Genomic DNA, 21,242 nt, shown 5'->3' with positions numbered 1-21,242 from the left:
GCATCTATCTTTAACACTGGAGGGGAAAGTAAGTAGTGCGGAGATGGCATTACATCACTTATAATTTGATTGTGATTAACTTTTTTTACAGCACAGAACTTAACAGACTTGCAGTCTTGCACTGTTGCAAACTGTTTCCAAAGTCGGTAGAAGTCTCCAGATGATGTCATACATTAATTTGCATATTAAAATATTTGCCACACTTCCTGCTCTTGGTGGAGGGAGGGGGGTTACGCTGCGATCATCATTCATCAAGCAAGTTTTGTCGCTGGTCGCTTTTCATTAAGTCGCCAGCGGGGTCTGAAAAGAAACTAAATCTAGCAACAAAGTTACCGAGTTTGCAACAGTGGAACACAGTGCGAGCGGTGGTCGATTCTATGAACTACAGTTCCCATGATTCAGTGTTCCTGGAGAGGCGGACCCTTTTTTACATGTGATCATCTCTAGCCAATGCAGAGTGTCGTTACAGGCGCAATGCGGCTGTTGGGATGTAAGGAGGAATGGCGACGGTCGAGAGGAATAGGAGGCCCGAGTATAAAAACTGAATTTGATCAAACAGAGGCTGATCACAGGTAGTTAAAACACCTAGAGAATGATCCTATCAGAGCCGTCGGTGTCTAACAGCGACGAGGTGCAACATTCAAATTGATGCATGTGCAGCACATAGTCTGTAAAAAATGAGCAGCAGCACATTTTAAGCAGGGGCATGGAGAACAGTTGCAATGCAATCAAATCATATTCTTTAAAACTAATGTAGCAATGTGATTTATGTTAAAAGTTCAGTTTGCAATTTACCATTTGTTAAGTAACTAATAGACTGAGTAATTTCCATGTAGGCACATGGGACACTTTGTTCTGTAATCTCATCAGGCTTTCTCTTTTCTCTCTTAAGGTTTCTACCCTTTCAGTTTCAACTCTTTGTGAAAGAGAGGTGCCAAAATGGAAACTGAAGTAGCCGTAGCCCCATCATCAAGAGTGGCCTCCTCCTCCTCCACACCACAGACTTCGACCACCCAGGCCAACCTGGCAGCTAGACAGAGAGAGAGCAGAAAGACCACACCAGCGACTCCTGCTTTCCTCTCCAACCTTGGCAAGGCCACCCTGCGTGGAATTCGCAAGTGCCCTCAGTGTGGCGTCTATAATGGCACCCGTGGGCTCAGCTGCAAGAACAAGGCCTGTGGGATTGTCCTCAGAGACGGCTCCGCGGGGGGCAGGAACAGCAAGAAGGGTGCGATAGAGGTGGTGAAAGTGGTTATAGACAGTGGAGAGCGAGGGGATGCAGGGGGAGAGGAAAACGAGGGAGGAGGAGTAGCAGGCGGTGGCTCCGGTGGAGGAGTGCAGGTGTTTTCGGTGTGTCAGAGAGGTCGAGGTGCAACAGCCACGCAGTTCGGCTTTGTGGAACTGGTTCCCACTGATACCGCCATAGCCACGGGCGATGGAGCCACCCTGCTAACCAGGATCAACCTGGGCCGCTGCTTCCTGCCTTCTTGCCGACAGGGTCAAAGGTCAAATCAGGGCCAATCGCAGTCCACGGCGAACAGCTCCAAAGAGGGCTCGTCCTCGGACAGCCTCTGCACCCACATCAAGCACGCCATGGAGTGTCAGAGCCACGCCACCCCTCTGACGCTGAAGAGCTCGATCCTGGAGGGGCTGCAGGCCTCCGTTCAAGCCAGGGAAGAGCTGTGGAGGCTGGCCACCGAGTCCCCGGGGCCCCTGGTGCAGCGCGTCTCCAAAGACACCCTGGTGGTGAAGTGCCACACCGATTCCAACCATCCCCTGGGCCTCCTGCATTTAACTGTCGGGGCAGGCGGTCTGTCTGAGATCTCAAAGAGCGAGGGAAGGGGCCGCGACGGGCAGCAGCAGGCTGTTTTTCACTGTGCCTGTCAGGTTAGCACCAGAAGAGGTAAGCCTGGTGTTGATGGGGCAGGTCCGCCCGGGGCAAGCGGATCCTCCACCCCTCATTCTCTTCCCGCCACTTCAGAGCCCTGCCTTCACTTCTACGCCTGTGTGTGTGCCTTTGCTAGTGACGACAAGCTGGCCTCAGATTTCGCTGCTTTCATCAACTACAGCCCCAGTGGTACAGTAACCGAGCCTATTGTCTCATTCAGTTTCAGTTTAATTTGATCTATCGTGTGGTTCAATACAGCATATTGTTTATATTGTGTGTCTTTTTATCTGTCATGCCCTCAGGTGTGCAGCAAAGTGCTGACTGTAGAATCATTTGTGCTCCTGACAAGTCCCTGCAGCAGGCCGAACCCATCAACTCTCACCATAAAGGAAAGAGACTTCGCCTGGATGAATCTCTCACTGGTGGATAGTTTCACAATGACACTGACTCAAATACTGCATAGCACTATATTAATATAGGATGATTCTCCAAAACGTGATTGTCTGAATCTGCCATTGGCATTTCTTATCTATGTATCTGGCTCTTTTCCAACCTGTCCTTCCTTAATTTCCCGCCTCTGCCCCTAGCCCCCTCTGTGGTCTTTCCTTCTGGGGCGGGGAGAGAGGGAGTGTCACCCTCCGGTCTGAGGAAAGCTGGCCAGAGGAAAGCCCCTGGTGCCGGTGGGCTGAAAACTCCAGGTGCTGCCTGCCTGTCTCACTTCTGACCCCCCTCCCCCTGCCCTTTCATCTCTACTGTGTCAATCTGTCTGTCTGTTCAAGAGCCTTACACCGTCTTAGGCATCTGTCTCTATCTTCATTCTTCTTCTTCTGTCTATCTAATCCTTTGGCACTAATCCTGATCCACGATTCAAAAGAATGGGGCCGCACTGGACACCGAGGATATTTTAACAGTATTTAATTTATGACAGGCAAACCATTTCCAGCCCCCGCTGGCTAGACATTTTTGGACATTTTGTTAAGGATCACACGCTGGCTGGTCTGAGCATAGTGGCCCACGTACAGACAAACAAATCCTGATCCACTGAATCACTTAGATAATGAATGAGAGTATGCTATGCTGCTTGATCTTCTAATCTGTGTGTGTGTGTGTGTGTGTGTGTGTGTGTGTGTGTGTGTGTGTGTGTGTGTGTGTGTGTGTGTCTCAGGGAGCACCCAGGTTGTGGACGAGCATACAGTGACCATGGGCTTCCATCAGTGGCTGGCCAGTGTCACAGAGAGGATCCACCAGACCATGCACTACCAGTTTGATGGTAAAGCTGAAGCACATTTACTAGACTACAGACTTTATGTGAATCTGTGCAAAAAACAGATTTGGTTTTGCTAGGCTTCCATCTTTTTGAAAATGATTTTGTTTTTGTATGGCATGCCGGTCGTACATGTCGATAGTGTCTGTCAGGCTCTGAGAAACTCCTGACTGTCACTTACCAGCTGATTCTCCCTGACAATCTGTTCCAGGAGCATCAGGCCTGATGCTCGATCGCTGCTTCAGTTCCACCCGTGATATCACTCCCCTTATGAATGTCTGTGTATGATCACTGGCTTTGGTTGCTTCATGCACCACAGTAAGGATATTTTTCCATCAGGGAAGCCGGAACCGCTGGTGTACCATATCCCCCAGGAGTTCTTCAACGCCCTGCAGCACCGCCTCTCGCTGGGCTCCAAGAAGAGGAGGCTGCCCAACACCACGACTGGTGGGACAGCGGCACCAACATCACTTACTAAATTCATTTCTACATAATCATTTTTAGTTATACGTGATCATTTCGATAATTCATACCCGCTTTCTCTTTCTGCGTGTGGATGCCAGCGTTTGTGAGGAATGACGGTCTTCCTCTAGGCTCCTTCTCCAAGTACACCTGGCACATCACTAACCTCATGCAGGTCAAACGCATCTTTGACACCCCGGAGGTAATCCCTCTTTCCCTCTCTCTCTCTCTCTCTCATAAATATTCCTCTGTTCACTTTCTCTGTGTCTAATGTATAGTGAAACACTGTTTTTTTTACCTCTCTGTCTGTCTCCACGCGATGCTCTGTCCACTAGTTGCCTCTCGAGCTGACACAGAGTTTTGTAAAGAATATCGATGGTTCCTATTCGCCTTTCCGCTGCCCCGAACCTCCCCCTGAACCAGACCTGCCGGAGGGCTGCAGGACGGATCGGCCGCAGGCTATACGACCCATGGAGCTGCGCACCTTCCTCAAAGTCGGTGAGTAAGACTGTTCTGGGTCATGTTTATAAGTGAGTGAAAGAGTGAGGTTCTTCTGAGCAATGGTAATATTATGAGATGCATATTAGCACCGAGAAATCATCCTGAACAGCCACATTGACATGAATGCTGCCGTGTATATCTCTGCTAGGAACATGCACAGCAGATCAGAAGGAGGCTAGTCCGTTTGTGATCGAGTGGATCCCAGACGTTCTCCCTCGCTCCCGGGTCGGAGAGCTCAGGATCTGCTTCGAATTTGGCCACCAGCAGAGCGGCCAGCCGGAGTTCTGTGACGGACTGAGCCAGAAAAGTAGCGGGACAGAGAGGGGAGGTCGCAACAAGTCCTCAGCAGACTCCACCCAACCCAAAAACACACCGACTGTTGAAATCCTCCAGGTAGTTGTCTGAGTTGTGGAATGGTTAACTGCCACCCACACCCACAAAACACAGACCCGAGATCACTTTCTACTGTTCATATGCAGTAATCAGTGTGAACATGCAATGATTGATTGTAACTGCATTTCTAGGACATTTATGAACCCCCAATCTGTCATGACAAGGGTCAGATATGAAGTATGTGACTTATATCCATGTTAATATGATGCTGATGATAGATAATCAATTGCTATTCAAATTGAATTGTCTTAGATGGTTGAAAACCTATATTCAGCATTATTGTATATCACAATATATACAGTATATGTACATGGTTAACATAGATCTGGGAAAATTAATAACAACATTTTCTTTTGACAGTCTCAAGCAATGCAGTTTGTAATGCAATAGTCATCACAATGCCTTTTCCTTGATGTTTCCTATTTTTTGTAAAATGTCTATTTTTGCAGAATGCAACTTCAAGTTTTTACACGTGTGTGTGTGTCTCAGATCATGCCACCAAGAGCATATTGAAAATAATGAGATTATTATAAAACATAAGAACTATATATGAGATTGATAAAATTCGTCTTTGTAATATAGTTCTCACAATAGGTAAACATCCTATTGGCATTGGCAATTTTTCCGAAACCATTTCCTGTTTAATCTGTAAGCCAAGGATTTGTTTTTTCTCATTTTTGTTGTGCTATATAAGTTAAAAGAAAATAAAACACATTTAAAAGACTAATAACGTTAACTGTTTGGGGTTTTTTAGTGAAAAAATGACAATCAATGCCAAATATGGTAAAGATAAATTTTGCCCTTTGGCAGAAATAGGTATAAATGTTAGGAATTTTATGAAGTGTCACGTTGGTTCAGGCAGGACACAAGTCATTAAGCCGTCGGCTCCTCATTCTTCCCTGCGGTTCCTACCTGCAACAAGCTGCTGTTGACCGGCTGTGCTGCTTTCTGCCTCCACCACTCCACTCCAGCCTCCTCCCGTCTGGTTCCTTATTAATCAATATACTTGCGATGGTCTGTTTGTAGGCTTGTTTCTTGACATTTTGTATATTCCATATCTGAATGATATGTGTCTGCTGGGTTCTGTTCTGCACCCTCGGGGGGTTTGAGTCGCTCCCTGCTGAATCTTAAGCATGCTGCTTCCATTCACATAGGGAGCTGAACCTGAACCGCCAAATACAACTGTAACCATTCATACAATAATGGTTTTAACTTCATGATGAGTGTTCCTGGCTGAACTATATTTTTTCATTAAACGCCTTTATCTTATGAAATTGAATTTTTGGAAAAGTGATGTTTTAATACTTTTGAAAACAAGCAAAAGGTAAAAATGACATATTGGCAGTTCTAGTGTTACAGAAGTCAAATCCTGCTGATTGGAACCTGCCCCACGGGAAGAGCTTTGTGTTACAGTACTCATGTGAACTTTGCTGCAGAATATACTCTTTACTTAGATCCCGTATCTGTCTCCTGTGCCTCCTTTTTTGTGGAAAGAAGTTTTTAACAGTTCCATTGTTCTGTATTGACCTAAGCAACATGTTCAGATTTTAACTTTGACCACCAGGTGGAGGTATAAGCCTGCTGTTTCACCAAAAGGGGATTGCCCAAGCAACTCAGGTTCAACAGGCCAAAAGGCAAACAGAGAAGTGGTGGAGTATGTGAAGAGGGCGATTGAAACTGTCTTCCCTTGTGAAGATCAGGGTAACCAATGGACAGTTGTACTCTATTTCTGTGTTAGAAAACGTACTAATGTAGAACAGAATTTGGTGCATAACTGCAGTTCATGATTTGGCTAAATCTGTTTTCCCCCCTTCTGGGCATCACAAACCAGTAATTACACACTTGCTCTGAGATATCTTATCACTGGAAACTTACATCACACATGCTTCCAAAATGTGTCCAAATGTTCATGAATTAATTAAGATTACAAGTTAATACCATGAGAACATCACGCCAAATTATATCTACTCCTCAGAATAGCAGCTTGTACATTGGGTATCTACATCAGGGGTGTAGGCGTATAAGAACATTGCCAGCCCCCGGCCTCATTCCTCCTTCTCAGGCCCCCGGGACATCAGTGTGAACACAACCTCTGTTCGCGCAGGGGCCAAGCTGCCAGACAGCTCTCCGCCACGCATTTAGCTGTTTATGTAGCCTGTCAGTCATAGAGACGGGAGACGCATCAATCCTCTCCTGGAAGGAATAGCACGCACATTGTGACAGATAGTCCTCCTCCGTCGCCTGGATGATGTGTTACAGACAGAAGGATGACAGTGAACGAGGGGACGGGGGAGGGGCGGGGGGGGAAGAGAGAAAGCAAAAATCTTGTCATGAAGCCAGAGGAAAAGTTGGATGATGATAAAAGAGGGCTAGAAAATAAAGAGAGCAACTGTTGACAGCTCTAACTGCCGTTGTTAGACGAGAGAGAAAGAAAAAAAATTGGTTTAGGCAATTCTCAAAACCACATGTCAAGTGGAATGCAACAAATAGTTCATGGTCAAGGCTACTTTCTCTCTTTCTCTCTCTCTCTCTATCTATATATATATATGACTGAGTTAATGCCAAGATACAGCTGACTACGACTGCATGTCTCTCTGTGTCTGTCAGCGCCAGGCAAGAGACGCACACTGAGCCGACAGCTCTCTCCTAGCTCTGTCATTCTACATTACATACACAGAACGCATAATCTCACTCACACTCTAACAGCTATGAGTTGCATTCACCAAATGTACAGGATGTGCTATAACTATTCCTAGGGTAAGCACCTATGTAACAACATAGCTAGGGTGTTAGAGCAGAGGGGAGGTGGGTGAAACCAGGTTATTTGGGGTTATCAATCGGGCTCCTCCCATCACATATTTTGTTTGAATTTGCCCATGACACATCCAGGAGGCTCAGCAGTAATATGTGGTGTCCCAGGACCACACCCGCTCGCAGTATTAATCAGAACTATACTCATCAACTTTCACCTACATTTCCCTTTGATTTCACCATCCTCTAATATCATGTTGTTTTTAGGCTAGTGTGCAGTACTTGAAATACCTGCAGTAATATTTACATACTTTTTCACCTTATTAATAGTTTCAAAAAGCTTATTGGACAGTGCCGATCTGCAGGGTGTAGTGTGTCAAAACAGCACGAGATACCAGGATAATACCCAAAGTTAGGGGATCTTGCCTTCAAAATAAAGGTTTTTGGTGTGTACGGTGCAGTACAACAGCGATAACAAGTGCATGGCAAAAAATATTTAAAGTGGTATTTAAGGGCCTAAGTAAAGTGCAGTAAAGTGCATAAAGAATAGTAGTAGCCTGTCTCTGTACTAGAAAATAAAGGACAATTACATTAGACAGGTTAGTCTCTCCCTTTAAAAACAGCTGTATCACAAATGAAATGCATTCTCATGGGAAATAAAATAACAGTAAAATAACCGGCAAGTGATAAATTAATCAAATGCTTAAGCGCATGTTACATTGAAGTTGCTAGACAAACAAAACTCATGCTTTAGAGCTCTTGGTTTCTCACTTAGCTCATCTGAAACAAGCTAGTTCAAACAAACACATGTTGCCAATCTGGAAAATCATCCCAAAAGCAATCCAGAGATAAATATCCTCTGGTTAGCATCTGCACAGTGGTTTCTCCCAGTACTGGATTGCGAACGCAACCTCTCTGCAGCTAATGAAATATTACATTGTTCCCATTTCGCTAGATATGGCATCTTGCATTGGTCTATATGGCTATAAATATATACTGTGAAAATGACTTTTTGGGAGAAAAAAAAAAAGCGATTGTGTTTTCATTTACTGCAGATTCCTTGAATAGATTCTTTCTTTTCACTTTGGTAGCTTGAGATAGTGAAGTGGTAAATCGCTCACCTCTGGAGAAACATGTGGGCCCCTGGTGGCCTTGGATTGAATCCCACCAGCGCTCCTGAGTTAACTGTGTTAGGGTGAGCGCTGCAGTGAGGTGATTACTTGTGATGGGTTTCCATACCATTGACCCCAACTGGTGTCTTTTCCTTTCATTCTGCTCTGTTCATCTGCTTTAGATAACATACTGTACTCTTCCAAACACTGAAAATCTGCACGCAATAAGAAGATCTCTTGTCTTTGTAGATCTCTTGTCTTTGTATCGGAGCAAAGGAAAGCCATTAAACAGGGAAAAACACAAGGAAACATTGATCATCATTTACCGAGGTCAGCATTTCCTGGGCCAAAAGAACAAGGTGAAACATCTTATCTGAGCATGCCTGCTGGAGTCACACATACACAGTACATCTGCATGCACAACACGCACACTGGTCTAGTGTACTGCTCCTCAGTGTGTGGGGAAGCAGACCTGCCAACATGTGGTCTATCTGCCAACTGGGAGTGGAGGAGGCAGACTGACAGGCTTGTCAACATGGCCATGGTAACCGATGACAAACCGTGACATGCAACACCTCTACAGCCACAGCACCACTGCCAGCTAGCCCGCCTCAACAGAAAGAGAGAGTCATTAACTCATAGCCAGGCCGAGGGAAGACCGGACAGACAAAGTGATCAGGAGACGAGGTCGGCCATCACATCTGAGACAAGGAGCCAATAGACCACTTATCCAGTGACCTCTGAGCCCTGCCTGTCAATCACCGAGTCCGCCAACCAAATCCAACGTCAATCCCCTGACAATCCACATCTCAATCCCCCCCACTGTTTCCCCTGATTGTGAACAACTCCACGAGAACCCATATCGACTCATATTAGGAGGGTTAAATCATCCTCAAATGATGGATGGCTTTGTGGAGGGAGTCAATTCTGCTGCGCATTGTGTTGATTCCCTGTGCACTAGACCCAAATGCCATGTTCCTCCTCCCATTTGGATCCCATTTTGTGTAAGTCACCCGTTACAACGTGTGTGACTGTACAATCTGGCCTGCTCTAAAGCCATTTTGCAGATGCATTACATCATGTAAACACGGCCATCCTCCTTTTAGCATAAACGCATTAGCTACATGTGCAGATTTCTCCGCCCCTGCACACACAAATTCTCTCTTTCTCTTCCTCTCCCTCTACCTTCTTCCTGACTGCTTCATGATCGCCGGGCTGAGTGGAGTCATCACCAGATTCATCAGTGCAGAGTCATTGCCTGAGGAAACATGGGCCAATTATGGTCATAAATAATAATGGGAGAGAGCATCTGGCATGATGACTGATGGGCCCCCCTCACAGCTCATTTACATGGCTTTGTGTGGCCATCAGCAGCTTCACTCTAATGTAATGCTCAGCAAATGAGCCTTTCACAGAATATTGTACAATTCATGGGTAGACCAGTGGCACCGGGACGGGGCTCTATAAATCACAGGCAAGACACATGACCTGTGTGACGGCTACAGCTACATGGATGGGAAACGGGCCTGGTTGGACACTGACACGGGGAAGGAGGGAGGAAAATAGGGAGGAACACGGAAAGAGGTATCAGAGGAAAATATTTGCAAGACGAAGGAGCTATATTGTCCCTCTATATGTTGCATGTAATGACTGCCTGTATGTGTTTGTGTAAGCGTGTCTGTGTGTTTGTGTGCAGGCTTGCGGCTTGTCTGCGCATGTACACAGATGTGTTTCAGACAAAGAGAAGTCCAAGTCTGTCCATCAGCATCAATTACGGTGACACGGAGGGAGATTGATTGTGTCTGCGTGGTCAGGTAACAAACCAACCGGCCCCCACACTCCAGACACACACTCCGCAGATAGCCTGCAGGTGCCTGTCAGACACCTGCTCACCTTGCACTAAACTTACCCTCTCTCAACCATGCCTCCCATGTAAACTTATAGGGAGCTAAGCGAAAAAAGGATCGGGTTACTCCCAAACGCCGATCTGCGGTCAGTTTTTCATTTCTCGGGCTGCGTGTCCGCGCCGGTAAGCTGACCCGCCATCAGTCCTGCAGGCTCCGCGGGGTCCTGGAGCAGAGAACAAAAGGCTGCAGCATGCTGACGTGTGTCCCGGGAGCTGATAAGCCTGGTTGTTAATGGTGTTAGGGTAGATTTCATTACCCCCTCCAGACTGCTCTCATTAAATAAACATCCCCCTGTCACATCCCTCACCCTGAGAGAAGAGGAGTAACCGAGGGCGGGAGGCATGACGGGAGATGGAGGGAGAGGCGTGTGTGTGAGAGAGAGAGACGGGAAAGAACAATGTTAATAAATAATCTGTCAATCAAAGTCAAATCAATTACCTTTATGATCATTTTCTCGCGGAATAGTTTTCAATGCCCGTTTTTTTTCCGATCAATGCGTAATTACACTACGTATCAAACAGTAAGGTCAGTGTTTAATAGTTCAGTGTTAAAACCGTCCACAGCACCAGCAGGTCGATCTCATTCTATAACCTCTGAGGGACGGACTGGACAGATATTGTTGCTGAAGAATGTCACTTGTATTGTCTGTCTGTGTCGTCTCCAGTCATCTATCCCCACAGTCCCACCTGTGTCTTTGCCTCGCTGTGTCCGCTCTGGTGTCGCTCTCTGACCCCTTACTCAGTTACCCATTTTCCACTCCATCAGCTCTTCAATCAGTCTTCCCTCTTTTTTCCACTCTGTTTTTCCTCCTACTCTTTCCCCTTCTTCACTTAGTTTTTCTCGACAGCTTTCTTTGCTACCCGCCCCTCCTTTGCCCTCCCTCTCAAACCCAGTTTTGACCTTGTTTGGACCCAGCGCTCCCTCTTTTCTCCTCTCCTCTTCTTCCCGTCACACCCTCACTCCCTTTGCTCTGCTCTGACTAATCTATGCCATCATCCTCTCTTCATCTATCAGGGTGCTCTCATTGTTTTGACGTCTAGTTAATTCTCGGCTCATGATTTATCAAATTCTTATTACCGCTTGCTGAAAGCCTCATTCATTGTCCTGATGTATGGTAATGATAGTCCCGGTGTGGCTGCCTGAATCGCAACAAACCCATTCTCTTTTTTCTTCTCCCTCCCTCCCTCCCTCCCTCCCTCCATTCCTCCTTCCTTCTCTCCTACACTGCCTTTCCTTTACACATCCCACTTCCTCTCTTTGTGCCTCTCCTATATTAGAGAGACTTTCCATCCAATGCAGACCTGCTTCTCTGTCAGTCTCTGATGGTCTTTCAGCCTACATGTACTCTGCATGTGTGCGATCTGTTTGTTTTCGCTTTCTCCTTGCAGTGTTCTTGGCCCATCTCTAATGGTGCACACAGGCATTTGCATGCTTGCACACATGCACATTCACCCAAACACACACACATACACGCACACACACAAAACTGCTTTTCTTGAAAATGCTATTACTGTGACCTATAATAAAATTGACAAATCCTCCTTAAAGATATCCTTTAAAAAGCTATGTTTAGTGCATGGCAAAGATGGTTACAAAAACAGAGCAGGTAATTTATAGCTTAATGCATTCATTGGTTGAGCCTTAACAAGCAATTATTGGTATTTTAAAAAAGATAAACTATGGACTTCTACAAAACATGCATTATGAATTAAAAGTCTGAATTTAGTATGAATGTAGCACAATGCAACAATCCATAAAGTCAACTTTGCTGAGATGCAAGTGAATATGCAGATATACCTTGTTTTTTCTCACCCTTCCATAAGATTCTATCACACATCCACTTGCAATTATTATTCATAACCTACTCAAGGGATCTTGAAATACTTTAATTACAATACAGAATTACATGAAGGGGATGTTTCACGAAACAACTGTGAAAAAACATGCCATACCATACAATGTAACCACTGCCAGTGCCCATCCCCCCTGAGGTGAAACAGAAGCTAGACTACATGGTAGCCAGTGGCATGGTTGAAGAGATCAAGAGGCCTACAGAGTTGTGTGCACCAATGTTCCCCATGCCCAAGGAGAACAAGGACCAGCCCAGGATATGCGTTGATGTAAGGGAGTTGAAAGAAACAGTCAAAAGAAATAAATATATGCCTAGTCTAGATGATATTTTGCCCAAACTTGGAGATGACAAAGTATTTTCTCTCTTAGATGCAGCTAGTGGTTTCTGGCAGATACCATTAGATAGAGCGCCAAGTTTATGACATTCATCACCCCCATTTGGAAGATACTTTTTCAACAGACTTCCATTTGGAATCACAAGCGCCCCAGAAATCATCCTCAAAGACCAGGAAGCCCATTTACATGGATTGCATGAGTAGAAACTCCAGAACACATTACACATACTGGGGAAAGCTGGGTTGAAGCTCAACCACGTTCAACCACCAACCAGCCAAGCCAAGCAATGTGACTCAGCTACAGCCGGGTATAATCCACTACCTAGGCAGGTATCTACCAAACTCGTCTGAGGTCACCAAACCATGACTAATGACATACTCAAGAGTGATGTAGCATGGACCTGGGGTGCAGCCCTGGAGGAGGCCTTTAAGAAAGCCTCCCATGGCCAGTGCAGATGCTAGTAGTTATGGCTTAGGTGGGGTTCTTCTATAGAAACATGATGGACAGTTAAAGCCAGTAGCCTTTTGTTCTAGAGCACTCACTGATGCAGAAAAGAACTATGTAAAGATAGAAAAGGAATCTTACTGCTGAGTATGTACCTGGGAAACAGCTTACAGATACTGTTTCTAGACATCCTCAGGCAACCGTGACACTGGAAATTGCAGAGCTGACCAGCGAAAAGAGGCCTATGAGGGAGCAGGCCACAAGACATGGCCCATCACCCGCACTAAGCTCGATGTGATCAAGCAGCAGACACTGAAAAATGCTGTGCTGCAGTGGGTCAAACACTTTGTGACAAATGGGTGGACAAAGTATTCATCTAATGTGCCACTCAAGGTAAAAGGTAAATTCAAGGTAAAAGGTAAATTCTACAACACAATTCTGCACATCCAGACATCACCTTACAACCTCAAAAGGGCTCCTGACAGGATAGTGGTGCCTAACAACATAAGTACTGAGATCTAGCATTGTGAAATGTTGCAAGTGAGCTAAGTACAGCATGTGGTAGCCTGGAGTAAGTAAGCACATGCAGAGAGTGTCAGGTGACCAAACCATACTCAGAGGAGAGAACCTCTGATCACTACTCTACTCCCCTCTTGCTCATGGGAAAATGTCACAGCTGATGTATGTGGACTTAACAAGAAAAACTACTAAGCTATTTTTCAAGATAGAGATAGCTTACCTTGAAGACATGTCAGGTGCTACCATCAAAGCCAAATGAAAGAACATTTTTGCTAGATGAAGATACCCTAATGAGCTCATAACAGACAATGGTCCCCAATTCTCAGAAAGGGCTTACTCGCAGTTCTCCAAAGACTATGATTTCAAGCACATTAAGCCCTCGCTATGCCCAAGACAACGGTGAAGAGAGCTGTACAAACTGCCAAGAAGATCCTGAGACAGACTATGACCGACAAATCCACACCACAATCCCAACCCTTGAGGCTCACCTACAATCTTTGTGGCCAGACCTGCAACAGGTGTGACTAAAACAATGAGGAATTACAGTCATATCTACAACAACAGATACAATCTCAGGCCCCTACCAGAACTCCAGCCAGGGGCCGCTGTTGCCGCATGACACAGGATGATGAGACAAAGACGGCTTCAGTCGTGCAGAAATATGACACACCAAGGTCAGCAGTGCTGCACAGGAGTTGTGTGACCACTTCAAGCCCCTCTGCCTCACTTCAGAGGCTTTCTCACAGGGGGGAGAGGAACATCCACATGCACACAGACATGCACTTACCTGTTTCTAATGGTGGCCCACCTGTTCTCACACCCGCAGTCACCGTTCCAGTGCGCATGACGCTCCGTGGCAGAACTGTGAAACCAGCGGACAGATATGGAGGGTATGTGCAGTAGTAGGACATAGCTTGCATTATGTGGCAGAATAATCCACTGCACCTATGACGGTGAGTGGTAGTTTACCCAGCTCACCTTAGTTAACATATAGTTAATGTTAGACTGTTTCAACGAAGAAACTTAGACTATTCTATTAGAAAGACTGAAGAAAAAACAAACAAACAAACCCAGCCAAAAACATGTTGACAAATGAGTTGATGTTTCACTGCTTAATTCGTATGTAAAGATGTTGTAAATTCATGTTTATGGAGACATAGTTGTTACAGCTTACTATGAAATTAAGTAATGTCCAAGACACATAAATAGTAATACTTGCTGTAGTGGTGATTTCATACAATTTACTGTCTAAAAAGTGCTCATTAGGCCTCCTTAGCATTGTTTAGGCTATCTTGAAGTTAGCTACTAGCACTGGGCTGCATGGAAAGCTCTGCAGACAAGTAACGTTTAACAGTAGTGCATTGCAGGCTAATAGTTTTGTATTTGTATACTTTATTATCCCCGTGGGGAAATTTGTCCTCTGCATTTGACCCATCCTATACACACTAGTACTAGGAGCAGTGGGCAGCCGCAGTACAGCGCCCGGGGACCAACTCCAGTTCTTTTTGCCAGTGCCTTGGTCAGGGGCACTGACAGGAGTTAACCCTAACATACATGTCTTTTTGATGGTGGGAGGAAACCGGAGCACCCGGTGGAAACCCACACAAACACGGGGAGAACATGCAAACTCCACACAGAAAGGACCTGGGACGGACCGGGGATCGAACCCAGGACCTTCTTGCTGTGAGGCAACAGTGCTAACCACTGAAGCATCATCAAATTTGGATATTTAGCAGTGGTAGAGTAGAATATCACTGAAGTATGCTGCATGCATAATCACTGAATGTAACATTCTTCACAGTGAGGGATACAACACAAACATTTTTTGGGGAAGGACATGTAAATGATCACTTTTTTCAAACATTTAGCTGCCCGGCAAGCTAGTTATCCATTAGCCACTACTTAGCCAACAGCAAGGCACAATGCCACATGGCTTGTGGTTGGTTAAGGGAACTGAAGAGTGTTGCCATGGAGCCGATGGCTGCCTTCCAATCGACACTCAGGGAATAAAAGTCCCTTATGCCCAGATGTGTCTTGGGAAGCTGAATCTGAAACCGAATTTGAAATTATAGTTCAAAGTTAAATTCAATGCAATCACATTCAGTTTCAAAACACTGTATTCAGTTTCAAATTGTTACCGACAAATTCAGTTATTGAATTCATTTATTCAACAAATACATTTTATTAAATTCAGCTATTCAATGAAAGCATGACACATTCAAATTTGTGCAATTCGATTACAATTTCTGCTGGCACTAATCTTTTTCCATGGAATGACCTAGATGGTCATGGTAACGCATGGGCAAGATTGAATAGTTGTTATAGAATTTGTTCATGTAGCGTTGTTAATATGATTATTATCAGGAGCCTATTTAGGGTTACAAATGCATTGATAGAGATTTTGCTGTTAATATGAGTTCTGTAATTACTTTATGTGATTATGCATAAAACTTTTGAAGTAGAAACCTCTTCAGCGTATCTGCCGCATGCAAAGACGGCTAGATTTTGATCATACCAAAGACTTTGAGAATAGTGTTGCATGTCACCCTTATGACAGTGGTGTAATCTATTAGGGGTAACTATGTAATGCGATGGAGTGTGTGCAGTCAAAATTACTTTATTGTGACCAAAACGACCAGCTGCATTTTCGTGCAAGGTTGTGAACTGCCTGAAATTTAAAACTACGCAGATGGCGCCGCAGTAACCTAAACAAGCCTCCTTCCAGGATTGGCTGAATGAAGAGTAACTGGCACCACTTCCTGATTTTGTTGGGGAATGGAGAGCTGAATTTTCCTACAGCAGCTCTAAAGCGATGGAGTTTTCAGATGTGCAGTCGTCATGAGAAGCATGAGAACCTTTGAATGCCATAAAGTCCAAAAGCATGATGCAGGATATGATGTAGGATGTCTGGACTTCCCAGTTTTTTGCTGGATAGTCCAGGTTTGAAGCTATGTGTTCCATAACACAAACAAATCCTTGAAAAATATGAATTTATTCTTGTTTTTTCCGCTAATGTGATTTAGAATTTGGAAAATCTGGTATTAAGCAAGCCAGTTATTCCAAAAAGCATTTCCATTTCTGTATCACCCCTTCCACTCTATATCACTCTATCTACCTTCTTTCTTTTCTCCCCCTCTTTTCTCCTTCTTCCTGTCCACCCCCATCCTCAGTCTAGATGAAGCACAAGCATTGGGGTAGAGGAGGTCAAGCATTAGCACAGCTATCTAATCACTACCTCTCCTCCTTCTCTCCTCTCCTCCCTTTCTCCTCTCCTCCCTTTCTCCTCTCCTCCTCTCCCCTGACAAGTCATCTGTCAACAGGCTGGCGGCTCTGGCCTCTCCATTAGAGCAGTGGCACCTGAGTGTTGCTCAGTCCTGGCGTGCGCACACACACACACACACACACACACACACACACACACACACACACACACACCTACACACACACACACACACACACACACACACACAAACTTGCCCATGCATCTCCCTGACCAGACATCCCCTTGTGAAGGGGGAGATCAATGCTGCCAGCCCCATGCATCATTTGTCACACCACTGCCCTCTCTTTAATGAGCTTGTCTGGCTTCAGCTCCTCCTCCTTTTTCATTCTCCCTTTTTCCTCCTCACCTCTCATCTCTTGTTCAGCTGCCTATTTCAATCTATCTTTTTACTGTGCTTGCCTGAATTTAGAACCACCCTTTTTTCCACTTGTCTCTCTGTCAGCCACCTCTGACTCCCTCTCTATTTAGCTAATGATACAAGTAGTGTGTTTAAAAGGGGGGTGGTGAGTACTACTGTGATCCTGTGGGTAATGGTCTTGGTATAGTCCAGGAGTGGTGCCACGGGGTTGGTAAATATACGTGATGGCAGTTAAACTTATCTAAGTAATAATGGTAGATGAGTGGCTGCCATGGTGCTTGAGCAGCTAATCTATCTCAAGAAGGGCGGATGGTTGTGGCTATCTCTGTGTGTGTGTGTGTGTGTGTGTGTTTCAGTGAGTGTGAGAGAGAGGGAGGAGCTGTGAGTGACTTCATTAAGGGATATATGTGCTGTCACTTCTGTTGGGCTGCCAGGGGTCACCTTACTTGTCCCACAGGAGGTAATGCATTGGCCCTAGGATCCCAACCGTAACGCCTCATCAGCAACTGTGTGTCTTCAAATGTGTTCCTGAGTGCCTGTGTGCACATGTGCTCGTTTTTCCCTGTTTCCTTCTGTTCTGTGATGGTATTTCAACATTCGTAGCTAAGGATATTAATTTCTGAGGCCAGAGTGGTAGAGAACCTGAGTGCACAGGACAACCTGGCCTCATAAAATGTTGTGAAATGAGCGAGTCTAAAATACAGACTATGTCTTATAGATACAAAATATGTGAAGATTAAGTTCCCTCCACCATGAATTGGATTATGTGACAATACCATAAATTGGACATGCCATTTTCACCTGTGAAAAGGTTAGCTAACATTTAAGCAAGTAAAAGAACTTAGGTTAAGGTTAGGCAACTAAAACAAATGTATGTAAAGTTAGGGTAACGGTTAGGGTTAGATTTAGGCAACTAAACAGTTTGGTTAAGGTTAGGGAAAGGCTTTGGTCATGGTTAAATAAGAAAAAGTTTAGTTAAAAATGAAAACTTAACTCACAGTGGAAATATTCTTGGGGGCTTGGGGACTGGAGTTGCAACTGGATGTCAAGGTGTGCCAACAGATAAGTTGTTCACTAGTGGCAGCAGATTACGGTGGAGGGTTCTGCTCTAATGTTCACCAGACTCTGGGCTGACTATGTACTCTGAATTGTCTCCTACCTGCTCCTTGACCATAGAGTATAGTCCCAGTATGGCTTCAGCTTCCCATGGTCTTCTGTGTCACTGAGATTTCTAACAAGAAGTCTGTCTCCAGGTTGGAGGACTGCACCTGTCTTCTTCTGGTCATAGTGAGCCTATAGTGTCTGGAGCTTGACTGCTTACTGTTCTGTGAGGCTATTGTGTGCCTCTGTCATCCTATGCCCACTTCTCTGTGTAGTCCTTGTGAGAGACTGTATCTCACTCTTCCATCAACCAGAACAGCAGCCCCAAAATGATGGTGCCCATAGAGCAGGTAGAAGGATGAGAACCCTGTTGTTTCATGGTGAGTGCAGTTGTATGTATGGAAGCTGAACCTTCCATCAGTCCTTCAGTTTGTCTACAAGTGTCCACAACATCTGTAGCAGGGCTCTGTTGAGTCTCAACAGGGTTGAGACAGTGAGAGTGAGGAAGAGAATCTAGATGATGAACACTTGTGGGAAGACATGAATTCAGAGGAAGACACAGAATTACTCTAGTCAAAAGGTGAATGTCTTTCCTGTTTTGCCCACTATCTGTAGTTGTGAACGACATGAAGGACAGCATGAAGGACATTAAGACCATCTCCCTCGCCATCGCCAAAACATCATGGTTCACAACTCTGTTGCATAGCAGCTCACAATTTCAAGACAAGTTTGAGGCTATGTTTGGCACTGATAAGACTGTTCCAGCAGCAAACACCACTCGCTGGAACACCGCTTACAAAATAGTGCAGGCCCTCACAGCTCTGGACCACAAAGCCCTCACCGAAATATGCAGCAAGGACTATGAGAATGTGGTTTTTAGTGCTTGTGAGTGGAACCAGCTGAAGGAACTGAGTGCAATTCTTGCATTCTTCCAAGGCAACAGACCTGATAGAAGGAGAGAAATCAGTTACCATTAGTATGGTGGTTCCAACTGTCCTGGACCTGACCTCCTCAAGATGGAAGAGACTCGAATGCACTGCCAGCCATTAGTCAGGGCTTGCCAAGAGTCTCTGGTGAAAAGATTCTCTGGAATCTTCATGCCGACGAGCATGGTCAAGGACAGCGAAAGAAAGAAACCTTTGCACAATGTGTACTTTTTGGCTACCATGCTGGCTCCACAGTTTGGCCTCAGCTGGAGGAATGGGAATGGGGGGGGGAGTGCAACATCACAGAAGAAGTTCAGAGATTAAGTGTAGAAGACACTCACAGGTTAGTTAGTATACATTTTTATCCAGTTATCTTTTTCATTTTGAAAAAAAACTATAATATTAAATCATCTCATTCTCTCAAATCTAACCCAACCATTTGTTTGTTTTTGTGTTTTTCAGATACTTTGATCTTGGAGGTAGAGAACGTCATGAAGAGTGGAGGAGATACAACTGACTCAAGGGCCACTGATGTGGATCCAACCAGTGAGGAAGATCAACCTTTGATGGAGTTTTTCAATTAACTAGGAAACATTCTAATCTCATGTAAAGTGTCCATGATGGTGAATCACAGGAGTCACATGAGTGACTCAGCTATTTCACAATTGTCTGAATTGTTTAATTTATCCTTAACTACCTATGAGTTATCATCTATATGGAAATGTGCTAGAGTAGCACCATTGCATAAAGGACATGTTAGATCTAAATAACTATAGACCGATCTCAATTATCTGCTCAATAGCAAAAGTATTTGAAAAATGTATTTACAATCAATTATCACAATATATTAACGATTTTAATATAATGTCACCATAATATCAATCTGGATTCAGATCAAATCATCCACAGTTACTTCCCTTATGAAGTTTACTAATGATGTTTTATCCTCTGCTGACAATGATAAACTCACAGGAGCAATTTTGATTGATTTGGCAAAGGCCTTTGATTCAGTTGACCATTATCTTTTACTTGATAAACTTCATGCGATTGGTTTCTCTCAAAGTGCATTATTTTGGTTTAACTCTTATCTTCACAACTGAAAACAGTGTGTTTCTATACAAGGGAATCAGTCTCAATTTTTAATACAGGAACAAGGGGTACCTCAAGGGTCAACTCTGGGTCCACTATTATTTTCTATTTTTATTAATGACCTGAATGAATTTGTTCTAACTGCAGTGTGCATTTATATGCAGATGACACGGTTATTTATATGTCTGAGCCACACTTATCACAAATTTGAATTTAACTCCAGTCAGATTTCAATAATATACAAAATTGGTTATTCAGGAACAAATTACTCCTCAATAAAAGAAAATCATATGTCATGCTCTTTGGTACTACAAGGAGTCTTAAATTAAATTCACATCCTCTTGAACTTACATGTGATGATGGCCTGCCACTTGAAAAAGTTAATGCCTTGAAATATCTAGGTTTATGGGTTGACTAAAGAAAATAAATATAAGTATTGATGCTCTGTATCGGTCGAAAAACTGTTCTACACTGAATGTTAGAAAAAAAATAGTTACACAACTACTATTGCCTATTATTGATTACACTGATATTATTTATCAAAGTACATCAAAAACACATTTACAATCTCTTAATGTTGTCTACAACAGACTTTGCAGATTTATTCTAAGTTGTCCATTTCATACTCACCATAGTATAATGTTTGATGCACTTAATTGAACATCTTTAAATATAAGAAGACATTTTCACTGGTTGCAGTTTATTTTTTATATGTATTCACTTTAATTATCCCCACTACTTATATATGCAGAGCACCATATTCACTTAGAGATTCAGGTCAGTTTTTCTTTTCAGTTCCTACTGTCTCTAAAGAGATTGGGAAAAGAGCTTTTGTTTTTATGGCTCCTTCTGATTGGAATAAGTTATCAGACTCTTTACAATCCATAACAACATTCAGCTTGTTTAAGAACCTACTTTTTTCTTTTCTTAAAACTGACTGCTCATGCTTCTCATGATTCTGACTTGATCTATGACTAATCCCCCCCTTTTTTTATGTCATTGTATTACTGATATTTTGATTATTTGATGATATGCATACACATTGAAATTTGATTTA

The 21,242-nt window shown here is 44.1% G+C and overlaps 1 protein-coding gene across 1 annotated transcript; it reads left to right on the top strand.

Moving 5' to 3' along the window:
- The first annotated feature begins 485 nt into the window (after positions 1–485).
- c2h2orf42 (chromosome 2 C2orf42 homolog) lies at positions 486–5,913 on the top strand. The gene is made up of 9 exons (XM_078288349.1): positions 486–572; positions 893–2,077; positions 2,191–2,310; positions 3,054–3,158; positions 3,492–3,599; positions 3,716–3,816; positions 3,950–4,112; positions 4,264–5,291; positions 5,325–5,913. The coding sequence occupies exons 2-8, from the start codon at positions 940–942 to the stop codon at positions 4,518–4,520; spliced, it is 1,992 nt and encodes a 663-aa protein (XP_078144475.1). The 5' UTR covers positions 486–572; positions 893–939; the 3' UTR covers positions 4,521–5,291; positions 5,325–5,913.
- Positions 5,914–21,242: the final 15,329 nt, after the last annotated feature.

The sequence above is a fragment of the Centroberyx gerrardi genome, chromosome 2, assembly GCF_048128805.1.
Source record: "Centroberyx gerrardi isolate f3 chromosome 2, fCenGer3.hap1.cur.20231027, whole genome shotgun sequence".
Classification (NCBI taxonomy): Eukaryota; Metazoa; Chordata; class Actinopteri; order Beryciformes; family Berycidae; genus Centroberyx; species Centroberyx gerrardi.
The sequence above is the reverse complement of the archived record's forward strand: the minus strand, read 5'-3'. Positions and strand labels throughout refer to the sequence as shown.

Bases quoted from the DNA above. Each gene is read 5' to 3' on its own strand.
- c2h2orf42 (XM_078288349.1), top strand. From the start codon at position 940: ATGGAAACTGAAGTAGCCGTAGCCCCATCATCAAGAGTGGCCTCCTCC. The intron at 2,311-3,053 runs GTGGATAGTTTC...TGTGTGTCTCAG, and splicing joins CCTGGATGAATCTCTCACTG to GGAGCACCCAGGTTGTGGAC. The intron at 3,159-3,491 runs GTAAAGCTGAAG...TTTTTCCATCAG, and splicing joins CATGCACTACCAGTTTGATG to GGAAGCCGGAACCGCTGGTG.